Source organism: Muntiacus reevesi, chromosome 6 (genome assembly GCF_963930625.1).
Source record: "Muntiacus reevesi chromosome 6, mMunRee1.1, whole genome shotgun sequence".
Lineage (NCBI taxonomy): Eukaryota > Metazoa > Chordata > Mammalia > Artiodactyla > Cervidae > Muntiacus > Muntiacus reevesi.
In genome coordinates this window covers 19,439,003-19,453,622 of record NC_089254.1, presented here as the reverse complement: position 1 = coordinate 19,453,622, position 14,620 = coordinate 19,439,003, and the positions used below count along the sequence as shown (strand labels likewise).

The 14,620-nt window shown below is 33.7% G+C and overlaps 1 protein-coding gene across 1 annotated transcript in view; it reads left to right on the top strand.

The window, feature by feature from the left end:
* Positions 1-14,620, top strand: part of VWDE (von Willebrand factor D and EGF domains) — a 91,982-nt gene that overhangs the window by 14,220 nt on the left and 63,142 nt on the right. The window contains 13 exon segments of the mRNA XM_065938458.1: positions 653-742; positions 1,265-1,412; positions 4,348-4,565; positions 4,811-4,887; positions 6,265-6,535; positions 9,019-9,040; positions 9,043-9,226; positions 9,379-9,431; positions 9,434-9,799; positions 9,802-10,117; positions 10,119-10,229; positions 10,231-10,358; positions 12,884-13,020. Coding sequence (XP_065794530.1) covers positions 653-742; positions 1,265-1,412; positions 4,348-4,565; positions 4,811-4,887; positions 6,265-6,535; positions 9,019-9,040; positions 9,043-9,226; positions 9,379-9,431; positions 9,434-9,799; positions 9,802-10,117; positions 10,119-10,229; positions 10,231-10,358; positions 12,884-13,020 — 2,121 coding nt within the window.

Below are 14,620 nucleotides of genomic sequence, written 5' to 3'. Positions count from 1 at the left end.
TGACCTAGATGGGCGGGGAGAGGCCGGGAGGTCCGAGAGGGAGGGGATGTGTGTATACTCGCAGCTGGTTCACTTCATTGTGCAACAGAAACTAACAGCATGGTAAAACAAGTATAGTCCAATAAAAATGAAAAACAAAAATGCTTAAATATATATATATTCTAATATAAGCTTTATCCTCAGGACATAAAGCACAATGTTTTTCTTTTAATTTTTTTTCTTGGGAGTTGTGCCAACTGCAGTGATAACTGGATTAATAAGTAATCTTAGTGACTTTCTATGAGAATCTGCTTTAGTAATTCACTGATTATTATCAATGAACCCTTATGAATTTATGTCCCTTTCTTGTTTTAAAATATAATTTTATTTTGGGAAAAAAGTTCCTATTTTTCCAATGATAATGTCATTTATTATCCACCTTTAAAAACATCTTAAATACAAAGTCTACAAAACACTGATTTATGTTGAAGTTTAAACAATTAATATTTTATAATGGACTTTTTCTCAATTTTCAAGCAAGCTTTTAAATTACTTTTCTCTATTATATCTTATGCACAATCTACCAAAAGTTAAAGTTAAGTACTTCAATAATTTATCCATATGTCTTCCATAATTGTGTTGCTAAATGACTATTTGTTAACTGTATTCATATATATTTTGGAGTGCTTCCGTCTTTTTCTTGGAGAACCCACATGTACAAAGTTTAGCCATTGAAAGCCAAGAACTTTTTGCCGGCATTAAGGTATGTGGCAGCGGGTGTATATTTGAAAGATTATCCCTCTAGAACTGTGTTTTCCACATTGTGATCTGTGGCTGCTGGTTCCAGGACCACATCACAGACTCCATGTTGAGACCCAAGAGTTTGTATTTTTTGAGAAATAGCTTAAATAATTCTAGTGCCAATGAGCTTTGAGGGCCTGTTACTGAACTAAAGTTGGAATATACTTGCCCTTTTTTTTTTTTTTTAAGAAAAATATTCTGTCTGCCTTGAGCCAGAATCACGAAGGCAGGCTTCAACCTGCTTAAAATGTGTTGTGGAACCAAACTGTGCCTAAACTCTAAACATTACAGCAACTCAATGTACTCTTCTGTGCATTACTGATGTTTTCGAGGGTTTGGTTTTAATTGATCTTGGTTAGGTAAAAAATTCTAGTGTTTATTACTATCATCATAGGCGCTATGGAGGGGAATGCCCTTTCAAAATTATTATATCAGAAATAAATTATATTTTAAAATGATTGCTTTACATGTTTTCTTACACCAGTTACAACCTGAATTGAGCACTATATCTGAAGACGGGAATGGATACCAATTGAGGATAAAGAGCACAGTTCCTATTGTTTGTCCTATTGGATTCAGTGAGCTTGGTCAGGAGTGCAAAATCTCATTAAAACTGACAACTGTTGATCAAAGTAATATGCTAAATCCACTTCATTATTAGATTTCAAATACTAACCAATGCTTTTTTTCTTCAGGAAGTCACTGGAGTGCACTCATATAATTAATTATATTGCATGTTTACATCATTTTACAACTCAATCATGTTAATAATACTGGGCCGAATTTATGATTGCCAAAGCAATCTATATTGCAATCCACATTTATCCCTCCAGGGCTCAGAGCACAAGTTAGGAAAAAAAAGACAATAATAAACATTCTCCACATTGTTATCTTTCTCTTCCTCCTTTTTTTTTTCTCTTTCTCCTTCTCCTCATCCTTCCACTTACTCTTCTCTTTGTTTTGTTTTCAGAGATTGAGGGACACACTGGTCTTTAAGATCTTCCAAGTCATCCCTGAGGAAGGTGTGATAAGTTATGCTAAAAGTTCAAGCTTATGTAACACAAATCCCAAAATGCATTCTTCCCACTCTGCTTTCTAATGTAAGCTCATGTTTGAGATGTTTTGCTTTCAAATTCTTCCATTTAAATGACTAGTTATATAGATTGTATGACACATGGTCACATATATGTCACTGTCACAGCCACAGAAAGAGCTGAAATTCTCCCTCAGAAAAAGACAGACTATGAGAGGACAAACCATGTATGGCAGTGATTGGGTTCTTTTTTTCCCCCTAAGCCTCTGATATAGGGACCAAGCAAGTAAAATATAAATAAATTAAAATAATTTTTAAGAGAGATTATAACTCTGTTCATATATTAATACCTTTTTCACCATAGGGCATAAAATTTTATTTAGTAAATACACCAAGTGCAATGTATCTAGGTCTTCACATCTATATTATACCTAATTAAATCAGAGAAACAAAAGGATAAAAATGCTAAGAGAGATTGCCTCATGGAAAGTACTCACCCAGAAAGAGATGACTACAGAGACAGAAAAAAGAATCAAAAGAGGCTCTCCCAACATGTTTGACACTCAAAAGGCTTAGGTAACACCCAACTATTCACTCGGATTTCAGGAGCACCATAAGCAACACTTTATTTTTAAATATAATCCAGAATATGAAATTAAACCCTCTTTCTCAGGCTATTTGACATATCTGCTTCAATCTATTTGCTTATTGTGTATATTTGCGTAATACGCAAATTTTACTAAAGTTTATGGGGAATAATAGGAAGAGGGTGATGTTATTGACATCTTCCAAAATTGCTTTAGGCAAAGATTTCCTTCCAAGTGTACTTTAAAGTATATTTGCCTGCTCTAAATTCTTTCAACACAATAAGCACTGCTAAAATAATACAAAAACAGCCTAAATATATTCCTACATTTTAGAAGTTTATCTGTTATTTGTCAATAAAAACAATTTCCTTTTTTCTGTATAAAATTTCTTTATTTCATTCTGATATTCTTCATCTCATCTTCCTTAAGCATATTTTCATTATATCTCTACTCCTATAGAGCAGAAGTTGGTGTCTCCTACCATATTTCTGGGCTTCGCAGGTGGAGCTAGTGGTAATGAACTGGCCTGCCAGTGCAGGAGACTTAAGAGAGTTGGGTTGCACTGGGAAGACCCAGAGGAATCGGGTGGAGAGGGAGGTGGGAGGGGGGATCGGGATGGGGAATACGTGTACCTCTATGGCTGATTCATATCAATGTATGACAAAACCCACTGAAAAAAAAAATAACTAAATAAAATTAAAAAAAAAAAAAACACTGTCAGAAAAAAAAAAAACCACTAAATTATTTCCTGGGAAAAAAAAAAGGGGGGGGGGGTTGGGTTGGATCCCTGGGTTAGGAAGATCCCCTGGAGGAGGAAGTGGCAACCCACTCGAGCATTGTTGTCTGGAAAACTCTATGGACTGAGGAGCCTGGTGGGCTACAGTCCATAGTGTCGCAAAGAGTCAAACATTGTTGAGCCTCTGAGCACACACATGCATTACATTTCTAGAAAGATCCCACTGCTTTTTCCCAGTCTTAAAAAGAACAGTATTTGGCCCTCATATCATAGACTAGGGGAAATTATGTCATGGTTCTATCTAAGCAAGATATATTTCATATTCCCCTTAGGGAGACGGCTAAGAGTTTAGACGTTTCTGCTGTTTGTTGTGTATATGGGAAAAGTATACATTCCTAGGGGGAAAAAATGCATGAAGAGAAAATTTTTTCAGGAACTTAGAATCTATGCAATGAGCCTATCTCAGATGAACTTTGTATTCACCAATTGAATGTGAGAGCAAACTTCTTTTAGAGCCAGCTTTTGGTGGAATCTATCCATTTTGTTTAGTTACACAAATTTCTAGAGTTCCTTCCTTCTCTTTTCTTTCCAAGTTATTTTTGTGTGTGTTTTTTGTTCCAAGGCAAAAAGCATCTCAAGTTTCTGAATATATTGGGACATTCGGAAGGTGAAAAGAGATTGCAGATTTATTTCTGGTGTGGAATTACTTAGTTTTGATTTTTCTGTTTTTTAAAATGATGAACTCTGTATCAATAACTAAATCTGCTTGGTGAACTCTGTTTCAGTAATCATTGCTATCACTCAACAATGAATAGAAACTAAGTTCAAGCCCTAAGATTTATCTGTACCCAAGCTTAACAGAATTAGACAGAAAAACTTATGTTTCATAGTGTTAGAATTACAGTGCTTTCTTTACAGAAACAAAAATAAATTTTATATTGCTTCTAAATTATTTCCAAGAGCACATGAATTTATAACCTATGAAAAATAGTAGTATGTATGTATATATGTTTACACACATGTTGATTAACTATTTGTAAAGATCAGGTAGAGTTCAATAGCTTTGGTTTATTTAGAAATTACCAGTATATTTTTAAATAAGAGGAAATAATTTAAGAATAAATTCTGAATTCACTGTTCTATGTTATTATGGATTTTGGTTGGTAGTTTCTCTTAGGAAAATTTTCTGTGTATTTCTTTCACTAAAATAGGTACAGAACAGCTAGGCTTAAATTTGGCACTGTCTTCCTGTCACGTGGACCTTCACCAGACATCATCCTGTGCTAATGGAACCTGTAGCCATGCTTTCGTCTACTATACTGCAGTTACAGAGTTTTCACAAAATGGGAATAGAGTCACAAATATTGTAGTAGAACCTATAGTTCATGAGACTTTCCTGTGGAACAGCTACATTCCAGACAGCATCCAGGTTAACAAATTATAAAAATCTCTTTATAAACTAAGCTTTAACAATAGATGTATTTTATTACTATACCTTATAAACTTTTCATCTCAAAGCTATTTAATGAGCTATTTCAGTTTTAAAATGATTCCTATCTTAATAACTATGATAAAACAGTAGCTGATTAAAAATTCACTGAACGTGTAGAAAATTTATTGTATATCTCTAAATAACAATTAATACTAATATTTAGGGATTTCTTTGCTTTTAAGATCAGAGTGAAAGATGTCCCAACTGCTTACTGCTATTCATTTACTGATCCACATACAATCACCTTGATGGCAGGTAGGTTCCTGAAAGCTTTCTCCTTTGGTAGTTTGTGTTTCTCTTGGATTTTGTTGCTTTGTTTTAAACATTATACTATTTCTTTTCTTAGTCCTGTTCACTGAAAGATTAAAAAGGAAGGCATGTATGGACATCACTGTTTTGTTTCAAAATATTTGTTCGCGTGAAATGTTTTTTGCCCTAAAATCTAGCTCTTTTTATAAAATATACAGAATAATTGTGAAGTTGAGTTTGTAAAAATGAAGATTCTTATAAATACAGTCATTTTAGCGTGACCATTTATTTATAATAATGATTAAATTCTCTCTTCTAGAGATATGTACTGTATTGTATTTCTACATGATATTGAAATAATATTGAAGGTTTAGGTAAGATGATTAAGCTAATACATTATAATTATTTTAAAAATTAACCACTTCTAATTCATTGCAAGGATACTCAGGGGAAAAACTGTTGTATCCATCGCGAATACCTGGATGTCTGCCTTTGGAACTTAAAGTAAACTGAGCAAAATGACCCTACACTAACCTAAACTATCTTGCTGTTAATATCTGCATAGAAGTATTTAAACTCAGTTATACTGTTTTGGGAAATACATGATTTTAAGATGTTACTAAAGAAAGAATAAGAATACCTCCTCGTTGAGTCATAATTTTCTTTGTGATACAACGTCATTTCTTCTTTAAAAAATTACAATGTGATCATTGTTAATAAAATTATTTAATATCAGCAAAAAGATGTAGAGCCCCCAGCCCTAATAGCAAGTGAAACTCCAAAAGTTTGAAAAGGTATTGAAAGGTTGTAGGTGACCCCACATACAAAAATCCTTTATGATTATAATTAAATCCTTTATAATTATAACTAAACTTAGAAGTTTATGTGGAAAAACCTGAAGAAAGCATAGTGGCGATTAATTTAATTTGTTATAAGTCAACAGTATTAACCATGTAACAACTAGGTGGCAAACCACACTCTAAGGGCTGGAGAATGGGAGTGCACAGAACAGACACACATCCCCTGACCTCACGAGGCGTACGCTTGTACGGGTGGAGAGAGACAGACTCATCAAAGTATGCAGTGCATCTGAGGGGCCAGAAAGCAGTGTCAGAAAGAGAAGCCTCCAAGTGGGGACCGACTGAAGTGATGCAACACAAGAAAAATGTAGTGAGAGAGATTCGGGTGTTTATTACCTCCTTGTTTCATTTAGTAGTCTACAAATGACTGTTGTGATGTATAAAGCTATTAGAATATAGATTTTCCATTCTTGCATCAAAATATATTGAATGCATATAAATATATTTAATATGTATATTTAGTTTATAACATACTATTGTGATATTTTAAATCAATTCTTAATGCAATTGACTTCTTTTAATGATAGGATGTATGATAACTTCAAGACTGGAACATTTGTGCTTTAAAAGAGTATGTCATGTGATTCTGAAGTCCATGTACATCAGTGGGACTGTGGAAGCTTTCACTATCCTGTGTCATCTAACTGCGGCTTTGTTGCCAAAGAAGAAGGTGATGTAGTTACTTTTGATATGTGCAGTGGTCAGCTACATGAATCACAGCCATATTTATTTGTAAAGAGCCAAGATATAACCAGCAATATCAAGATAAGTGAATCTTACTTAGGAAGAAAAGTCACAGTATGTATGATTAGTCACTGTTAAAATTATTTTTTGTTTTTTTCTACTGATTTTAGATTCAAATCTGAATTTCATCTATATTAAATTAGGCTCTATTATTTTCCAATGTTAGTTTTTTTAAGAAAATAACTTACCAATTAACACAGATCTCAGAATACATTTTTTTTCACTTACCACACAAACAGACACAACAAAGTTAAAACTGTCAAATTTAAAATGCCTTATTTTAAGATTTCAGTATAATGGTGGGTTATTCATAAAAAATATTTTTGATAACATCCAATAAACAGTATATTAGGCAGAGATGAAATACATAAGAATAAATATTCAGGAGTAACTATTTTTTAAATGAATACAGATGATTCTGCTTCAGGAATAAACTGGTAGATACATGAAAGAGACTAGAAAATCAAGAAACAGACCTCAGTTTATGTATTTTAAAATAATACTTAATATCTGTGAGCTGATTATTTGTATTTTAAGGTCATCTTCCCTTCATCTTCCAAAAAAGTAAATTCCAGGTGAATGAAATTTAAGTTTAAATGGAAGTAGTAAATGTTGCCAGATCCAGCACAGCGGGTGAGAAGGACGTGAAACAGAGTCAGCAGGAATGAAAAGACAGACCCATATAATTTGGCAAGCGGGGAGTCAGGGGGCCCTCCTGCTCTCCATGGCAGGAAGACAAAATGGCTCCTTTCAGCCCGCACGTTTATTGGCAGAAGTCACATGAGATCATTAGGGAATGGCCATACTGGGGAGTTTGATTAGCGCGGGCTTTGCTGTTGATCAGGAATAACTTGTTTTGTTTCCATGGAGACGGATGCAGGGGTAGGCAGTGAAGCGGAGCAGAGAGCACTTCGTGCCCCAAGAATGTCAGGTCGACATGCTTACTAGGACAATCAGGACAATCACGAGGGTGCAGTTTGCCGCACCCTCGAGTCATGGGGCAGGTTCTGGTCTCTGCTCCGCCAGGCTGCAACAGAAAGTTTAAGTGAATGTTTTTATAGCATTGAGATGAGTAAGAATTTTTAATGTAGCTTTATATTCTTGAATTGTCATTAAAAACCAAAATGCAAATCAAAAAGGTAAAATATTTGCTACATATAAAGCATAGTTAATATAGAAAGCACTCATCCATCGCTAATATAGTCAGCACTCCAATTAAAATGAGCAAATAATATAAATAGGCAATTCACAAAGAAATAAAACTAATATGTCCCAGAGTACAAATAACCAACAAAAATATGAAAATGTCAACCTCATCAGTTTATCAAAGAAATGCAGATCAAACACCTCTCATGCAAGACCAAGTGTAGACAATGTAGTTAGTCTTTCCAGAGAACATACGTACTATTCATAAAAAATAATCTGAAACTATGTGTGCCATTTTTTCAGGAAATTTTAGTTCTGAAAATTTATCAAAATAATCAAGGATGTGCAGAACCATAGTGAAACTCATTATAGTTTTCCAAGAGGGAAAAAGTACAATTAATCAGTGATGAATAAAACCATTTAACCAAAACCCTAAATATAGTGCTGGCACATACTAGAACGTTTTGTACTCATGAAAATTTTGGAGTAAATGTGGATTTATTGACAGGTGAAGAAGATATTAATGAAATATAGGAGAGCTTTTCAAAGCACTTGCATTAAGATATACTACCTACCTCAGATTGAGTAGTAATGTAAAATTTGGTTGCTTTTAAAATATTTTTCTGCAGTGAACACTTAGCTGTTTTCACTTAACTGTTTTCAAAGGAGAAAAGGGCTATTTTTAAATTTAAAACTTTAAAAGGGGAAGAAGAGTCAGAGGAACAAAACACAGGTGGTGTATTTTCAGTGATCTTCAACACAGACATCAAAGCACCTGACCTGGGAGAGGGGTGATCCTCCTGTGAGGAGGGGTGATCCTCCTGTGAGGAGGCTCATGGATGACATAAGCTCTTAAAATGATTCAAGAAACCCCCTTGCTCCCATTCCCAGTTCCCCAAGCAACTTTCTGGTATAATTTGGCTTCTGATTCTATTACCTACTGACTGCAAGAGAATACTGATTACCCACAGGAATCTGTTCTCCTCTGGAACTATATTTATCTGTGTAAATTAATTACTCAGCAGTCTAGCTCTACATGAAATAATTATTATCAGGGATATTATTTCAGAAACATTATCCTCAACATTTCTAGCTATTTTAATTGTATAAAATATTTGCTTTAGTGTAAATTATTTAACAAAAGGAGCATAAACAAAATATCTCAGTGAAAGGATCAATATGGAGATAAAACTTCAAGTCTGCAAAATGCAAATTCTGTTACTTTGACATGTAATATTAAAAGGAAAGTTGTGATCTAAAGAAAATCAGTATTTTATTTTCCTTTTGTATTAAAAGTATAAATGAATTTATTTCTTATTGCTTAAAATATAGGGTTTTTTTCTTAATCTATATTGAATATTGTTTAAACATCTTTTATTTCTGTATTTCAGATATCATTTTCTTCTGGAGCTTTAACCATGCTGATCTTAGTGAATGGGGCATGAGTTTAACAATCAGAGCTCCTAGTTTAGATTACAGAAACACTCTGGGACTTTGCGGCACCTTTGATGAAAATCCAGAAAATGATTTCCATGATAAAAATGGGATCATAATTGATCAAACTTTTAATAATTGTGTTGCTTTTGTTAATGAGTGGAGGTAAGAAAGTAACTTATTTTCATTTACTATCATATTCATGTCTGACTTAAAATGAGTGGTTGATAACTCAACATTGTTTGTTTTTTTCCAAGTTACTGTGGAAAAATTGTTCTTGTCCAAATTGCTGTTCTTTCCTGTTTTCCATCTGGAAGGATCTTACCAGGAGAAAGCATGTTTGACACAATGCCAGTTTCTCTGCCATCACCTGAAAACTATCCTACTGTAGCTGCTTAGTGGACACTACTTCACTGTATCCACTACATTCACTGATGAGATCTTCTCATCATCTGGACACTGTTTCTCCATCAGAGGTCGTTTCAGCTTGCAAAGACCCCAAACATGTCAAATATTCTTCCTTGATACCAGAGCTAGATGTCACATCTGAATATATTAATTCAGAAGCTCTTCGCAGAGAAATAAGCAATCCTACATCTCAAGAAGAAAACAGCTTGGATTTCCTTCCTCAAGAAAAAAGGCATGTGAACCTAACCAATCTAGACTTAAATTTACAAAATCACCCCAGGAATGAAAGCCAAGATGCATCAGAAACTTTGGACAAGGAGAGACATACACAGAACAGGGTAATCACAGCCAAGAAACAAGGTGGGGTCGACAAAGCAGATGGACACAGCACAGCTTTAGTGAGTTTCTTCCTCTGTTTGCTTTCTAAAGTCTTGGCCAAAGTGACCTAGAAGAGTTCACTTACTTTTTCCCTGAGGACCACACTGAGGAGGTCAACCAAGAGTTTGCCCCCACGTGGCCCACACCATCTGGCCTCACTGAATATAGCACATTGGCACCGTGTGAGCACACTCTGGCCACCTCCAGCATAGGAAGGCACTGTCTTGGCTTTCTTGGCAAGAGACTAGACAGTGTAATGGACGTGTGTCTAAGATCATCTCCTAAAAGATGATCTAAGCTGGGCAGAAGCAGCTGTAGCTCTCTTAGAAAATGAATGTGAAAAGAGGATTTTGAAGAGGGGAAATATAACAGAGGAGAATCAGAAAGTCAATTAAAGACATTCTCTTGTCTTTAAAATGCTCAAATTTATGCAGTGGCCGTGGGCAGTGTATGGAATGGGAGTGTGCATGCTCCTCAGGCTTTAGTTCTTATGATTGCAGTGATTCCCAAGGTAAGTCAATACAGTCCAACTTTGATCTTGTGTACCTTATCTGATTATGAAAACTTTTTTTTTAAACTTCAGTGTCTTACCAGACTTTATTCAGATTATATATGGAAAAGAACCCAAATTATATTAATCAATACATTAGTACTTTTCCAAAACAGTCTCATCTTACTCAGAATAAAAGCTGGAGTACTTATAATGGCCCGAAGACACAATGTGATCAAGCACACAGAATCTCTCCACACTCACCCTCTACTACTATTACCCTCACTAATTGCTCTCCACTCACTCTGGCTTCTGTGGCTGTTCCTTAAAATGTCAGGTCCTCTTGACTTCAGGACCTTTGCACATAGCTGGTCCTCTACTTGTAGAGAATAATTGTTTTTCTAGAACTCACATTTAGGTGTGGTTTTTAAGATTTTTTTGATGGCGGACCATTTTTTTAAGTCTATTGAGTTTGTTACAATATTCCTTTTGTTTTTACATTTTGTGTTTTTTTGGCTCTAAGGCATGTGGGATCATAGTTTCCTGACCAGCGATTGAACCCACACTCCCTTCATTGGAAAGTGAAGTCTGAAATCAACTGGACTGCCAGGAACTCCCAAATTTAGTGTTTTTAAGCACTTTTTATATTTTGCTCATTTTACTAATATGCTTAGTTTTGGGTTTTTTTTTTTTTTTTCTAATCTATCTAAATGGTACTCATCATTTTGTCACAGTAAATTAGAGGAAGACATCAGAAAGTCAGTTTGATTCTCATAATCATTAAACCAGTAACTCCTGATTTTCCTCCTACCGCCACCAACCTGCTCTTTTCCATCTCAGTAAATGCAAACTTCTTTCCACAGTTGTTCATGTTAAAAACTCAGTCACTTTGACTTTTCTTTTCATATCAAGCCTCATGTTTGATCCATCAGAAAGAAATTCCCCTCTAGTTTCAAAGAATTTTATCTCTTTCCCTGCTACCAACTTAGTCCAAGCCACCATTATCTGAGAGAGATTTATTTTAGATTCTCTCCAAGTTTATTCTTCATGCAGTGATTCCTTTGAAATGTTAAGTCAGACTGTATTATTACTCTGCTTAAATCCCTTTGTTGGCTGTTCATCACCTTCAAAGTAAGATTGGCAGGCCCTACTATAGCTTAGAAGACCCTGTACAATCTCAGACTCCTCTCTCGCTGAATTCATCCACCATTCCTCCATAGGTCATTACTTTCCAGTGTTCTCTAGTGGAAGCTTTATTGTTCCTAATAAAGGCCAAGCCTGCTTCTGCCTCAGGACCTTTGCACTTACCACTCCCTCTCACTGACACATTCTTCCATATATCTTCATGACTGACTTCCTTGTCTTCTCTATTCAAATATCATATTATCATAGAATCCTTCCATGGTCATTCTAAATAAAATAGTTTTTCTCACACAACCCCATAGCCTTTATCTCCCTTAATGTATTAATAGTTAATATACTTTTTCTCCATTGTCTTGAAAACACTTATGTGATATACTTCATATTTATTTTTTCTTTTTTGTCCTCCCATAATAGAATGTAAGTATCAGAAAGGCCAGGACTATTTTGTTCATGATTATATCTCCAACATTTAGAATAACAGCAGAAAAATAGAAGTTGCTGTGTAAGCTTTGAATATATAAAATAATATAATTTTTCTAAATTTTCATAAATATTTTAGAACTCTAAATACAAATAGCAGGATTTTTATATCCTATTGCTTTTATTTACTTATTTTTTATCCTATTGCTTTTAAAGTTATATTCACATAGATCTTAACAGTTCTTAAACAAAGGATTCAATTACTTTTTATACTGAATTTATCTATTTTAACCACCAGATCTTGCTGATAGAGATAATGAATAATCTTACCATGACCAGAAGGAGAGAAATACCATAAGAAGGTCATTTGACTCTGACTCATAAGGAAATTATTTTCTCCTACGACTGAGAAGTATACCTAAGATTATGGTAGCATGTAGGATAGCAATAATACATAAAAATGTCAACAATACAGGGACAACAGCATGCACAAAATTTGATAGTCCTTTCCAAAAATTATGTTAAGAATTGTTTTTTAATTTAATACATTGCATTGCTAAATACATTATCTTATTACAAGGGCATTTTTTCATAACCTATTTTTATAAGAGCATTTTCTCTGTAACGTATCTCTATGACATAAACCAAATGGCAAAAGCAAAGCATATGCCAGGTGGCAGTAATTTTTTAACACTTGTATTATTTGGTATCAAATATTATTAAAATATTAATTAAACCTGTATAATGGGGCACTGATAATACCTGTAATGCTGTTTCTACTGGCTTGAATAGTAGGTAATACTTCCTTTAATGCTAGATTACTATTAACACATAACAGTTTAATTAATGTACTAAGTAATATTGGGGATAGACTTTAAAATATTATTTTACATATGCTTTTAATTTTGGCCTGGAAAATAATTAGTTTTTTCTGGAATTAAAGAAAATCTGTTCTATTTTTTAAATCTTTTTTTTGTGTGTAGACAAGGTTCCTGAGATTATAGAACTTGAGAATGCTGGATTCTGTAATATTTGAAAATACAACTGTGTGATGGTGAGAGTTTTTGGTCAAGGCTTCAAAGAATCACCTTCAATTAAATGTGAAATTACTAAACTGAAGGTATGTTAATTATAATGTCAAAAACAATTAAGTTCATGAGTTATTCAGGTTAATTTTCTTTAGTTTGGGGTATCAATTAGCAACATAATTTCTAAGGATGTCATATCCTCAGATAGCTGAGCAGGAAAACTGTTAAGTTACTTAACCATAAAGCTTCTCCATTTCGTAACTCTATTAAACTGTTTTTTATAATTTTTATTGAGGCATTAGCTCACTATTTTAGTCACAATAAGAAATTAAAATAATATCAAACAATATCAGCTTCTTTACTGAAATGTAAAAACACTAAGAATGGAGGTCATTTTAATTGAAGACACTGTACTTAAATTATAGGATTTAGAGATATGAACAGTTCCCTTTTACAAACCAAAAAGTTAGGAATAATTGTGCTCATCCTTTATATTTCCCTAATTATGGATTTCATATAGGAAAATTGCAAAAAAAAAAAAAGGTGTTTTTCTTTTTTGAGGCCACATAAGACAGACACGGTTACTCAGTTTGAATATTAGTGCATCAAATTATACTTTATTTTTAATGATATTTATACGATCTTCCTTTTCTTTATTTGTGGAATTTTATTTTAAGGAAAGCACTTTAAATTTGGAGTGTACTTATTACGTTGGGTAAGCTAGAAGCTTACAATAGTAAATCATAATTTAGCTTTCTTTTTACTTTTCTCTCAATTCATTCTGAGACTGAGAATTTAAGAAGGAAATAACTTTTGTATGTATCTTTGTCAAATAGTTATACACAAGAATTATGGTTATTTCAAGATCTTATGAGTAGAGCCTTTCCAAATGAGCCATGAAATATTTTAACCTCAGTGAAATAATAAGACATGTAATAGAAAATGTAATATATATTATTTCATTCACTTTAGTGTCACTCAAGAAAGTTGTCATTATATTGTTCTTGGCAGAATAAACCAAATGTTATCGTCACATCACATCACATCACATCAAATGTGGATCATCACACTCCAATTAAGTGATCTGACAAGAGAATTTCATAGGTTTATATTCTCTTGGAAAGTACATTTTGTTCTTTCAGGTATACTTTTTACTGTGATATTTCTTCTCATTCTACTTCCCTTCTCCAAATATCTGATAAAGAGTGCACTGTGGAATTCTCTAACTCTATACAGAACTATAGAAAAACTATATATTCACTAACAATAACCAAAATTATGTAAGTTAACTATTTTCTTTCCCACCCTGTTTATAGTGTTTATCTATTTTATTTGTAATACTGTTGGATTTCTTTTTTTAGTATTTGTATTCCACTTTGAATTTCCTTCACACTCTGGTTGATTTTAGTTGTATACTTATTTGGAAGGTAGGTGATATATTATCGTGGTTCTAATAGTTGATGCCATACAAAAGGTATACAATGCAGAGAAGTGTCACGTTCTTCTCATCCCTGTGTCCCTCTCCCCATTACTCCTCCTTTCCATCCTGTTCCCATCCATTTTCCAAAAGTATCCATTGTTTTTTTTTAGTTTATTCTTACTCTATTTCTTTTGCACAGAGGAGAATGTAAATTTCTTCCCCCACCCCATGAATGGTAACATAATACAGATGTGCATTTTTACTTTTGCAGT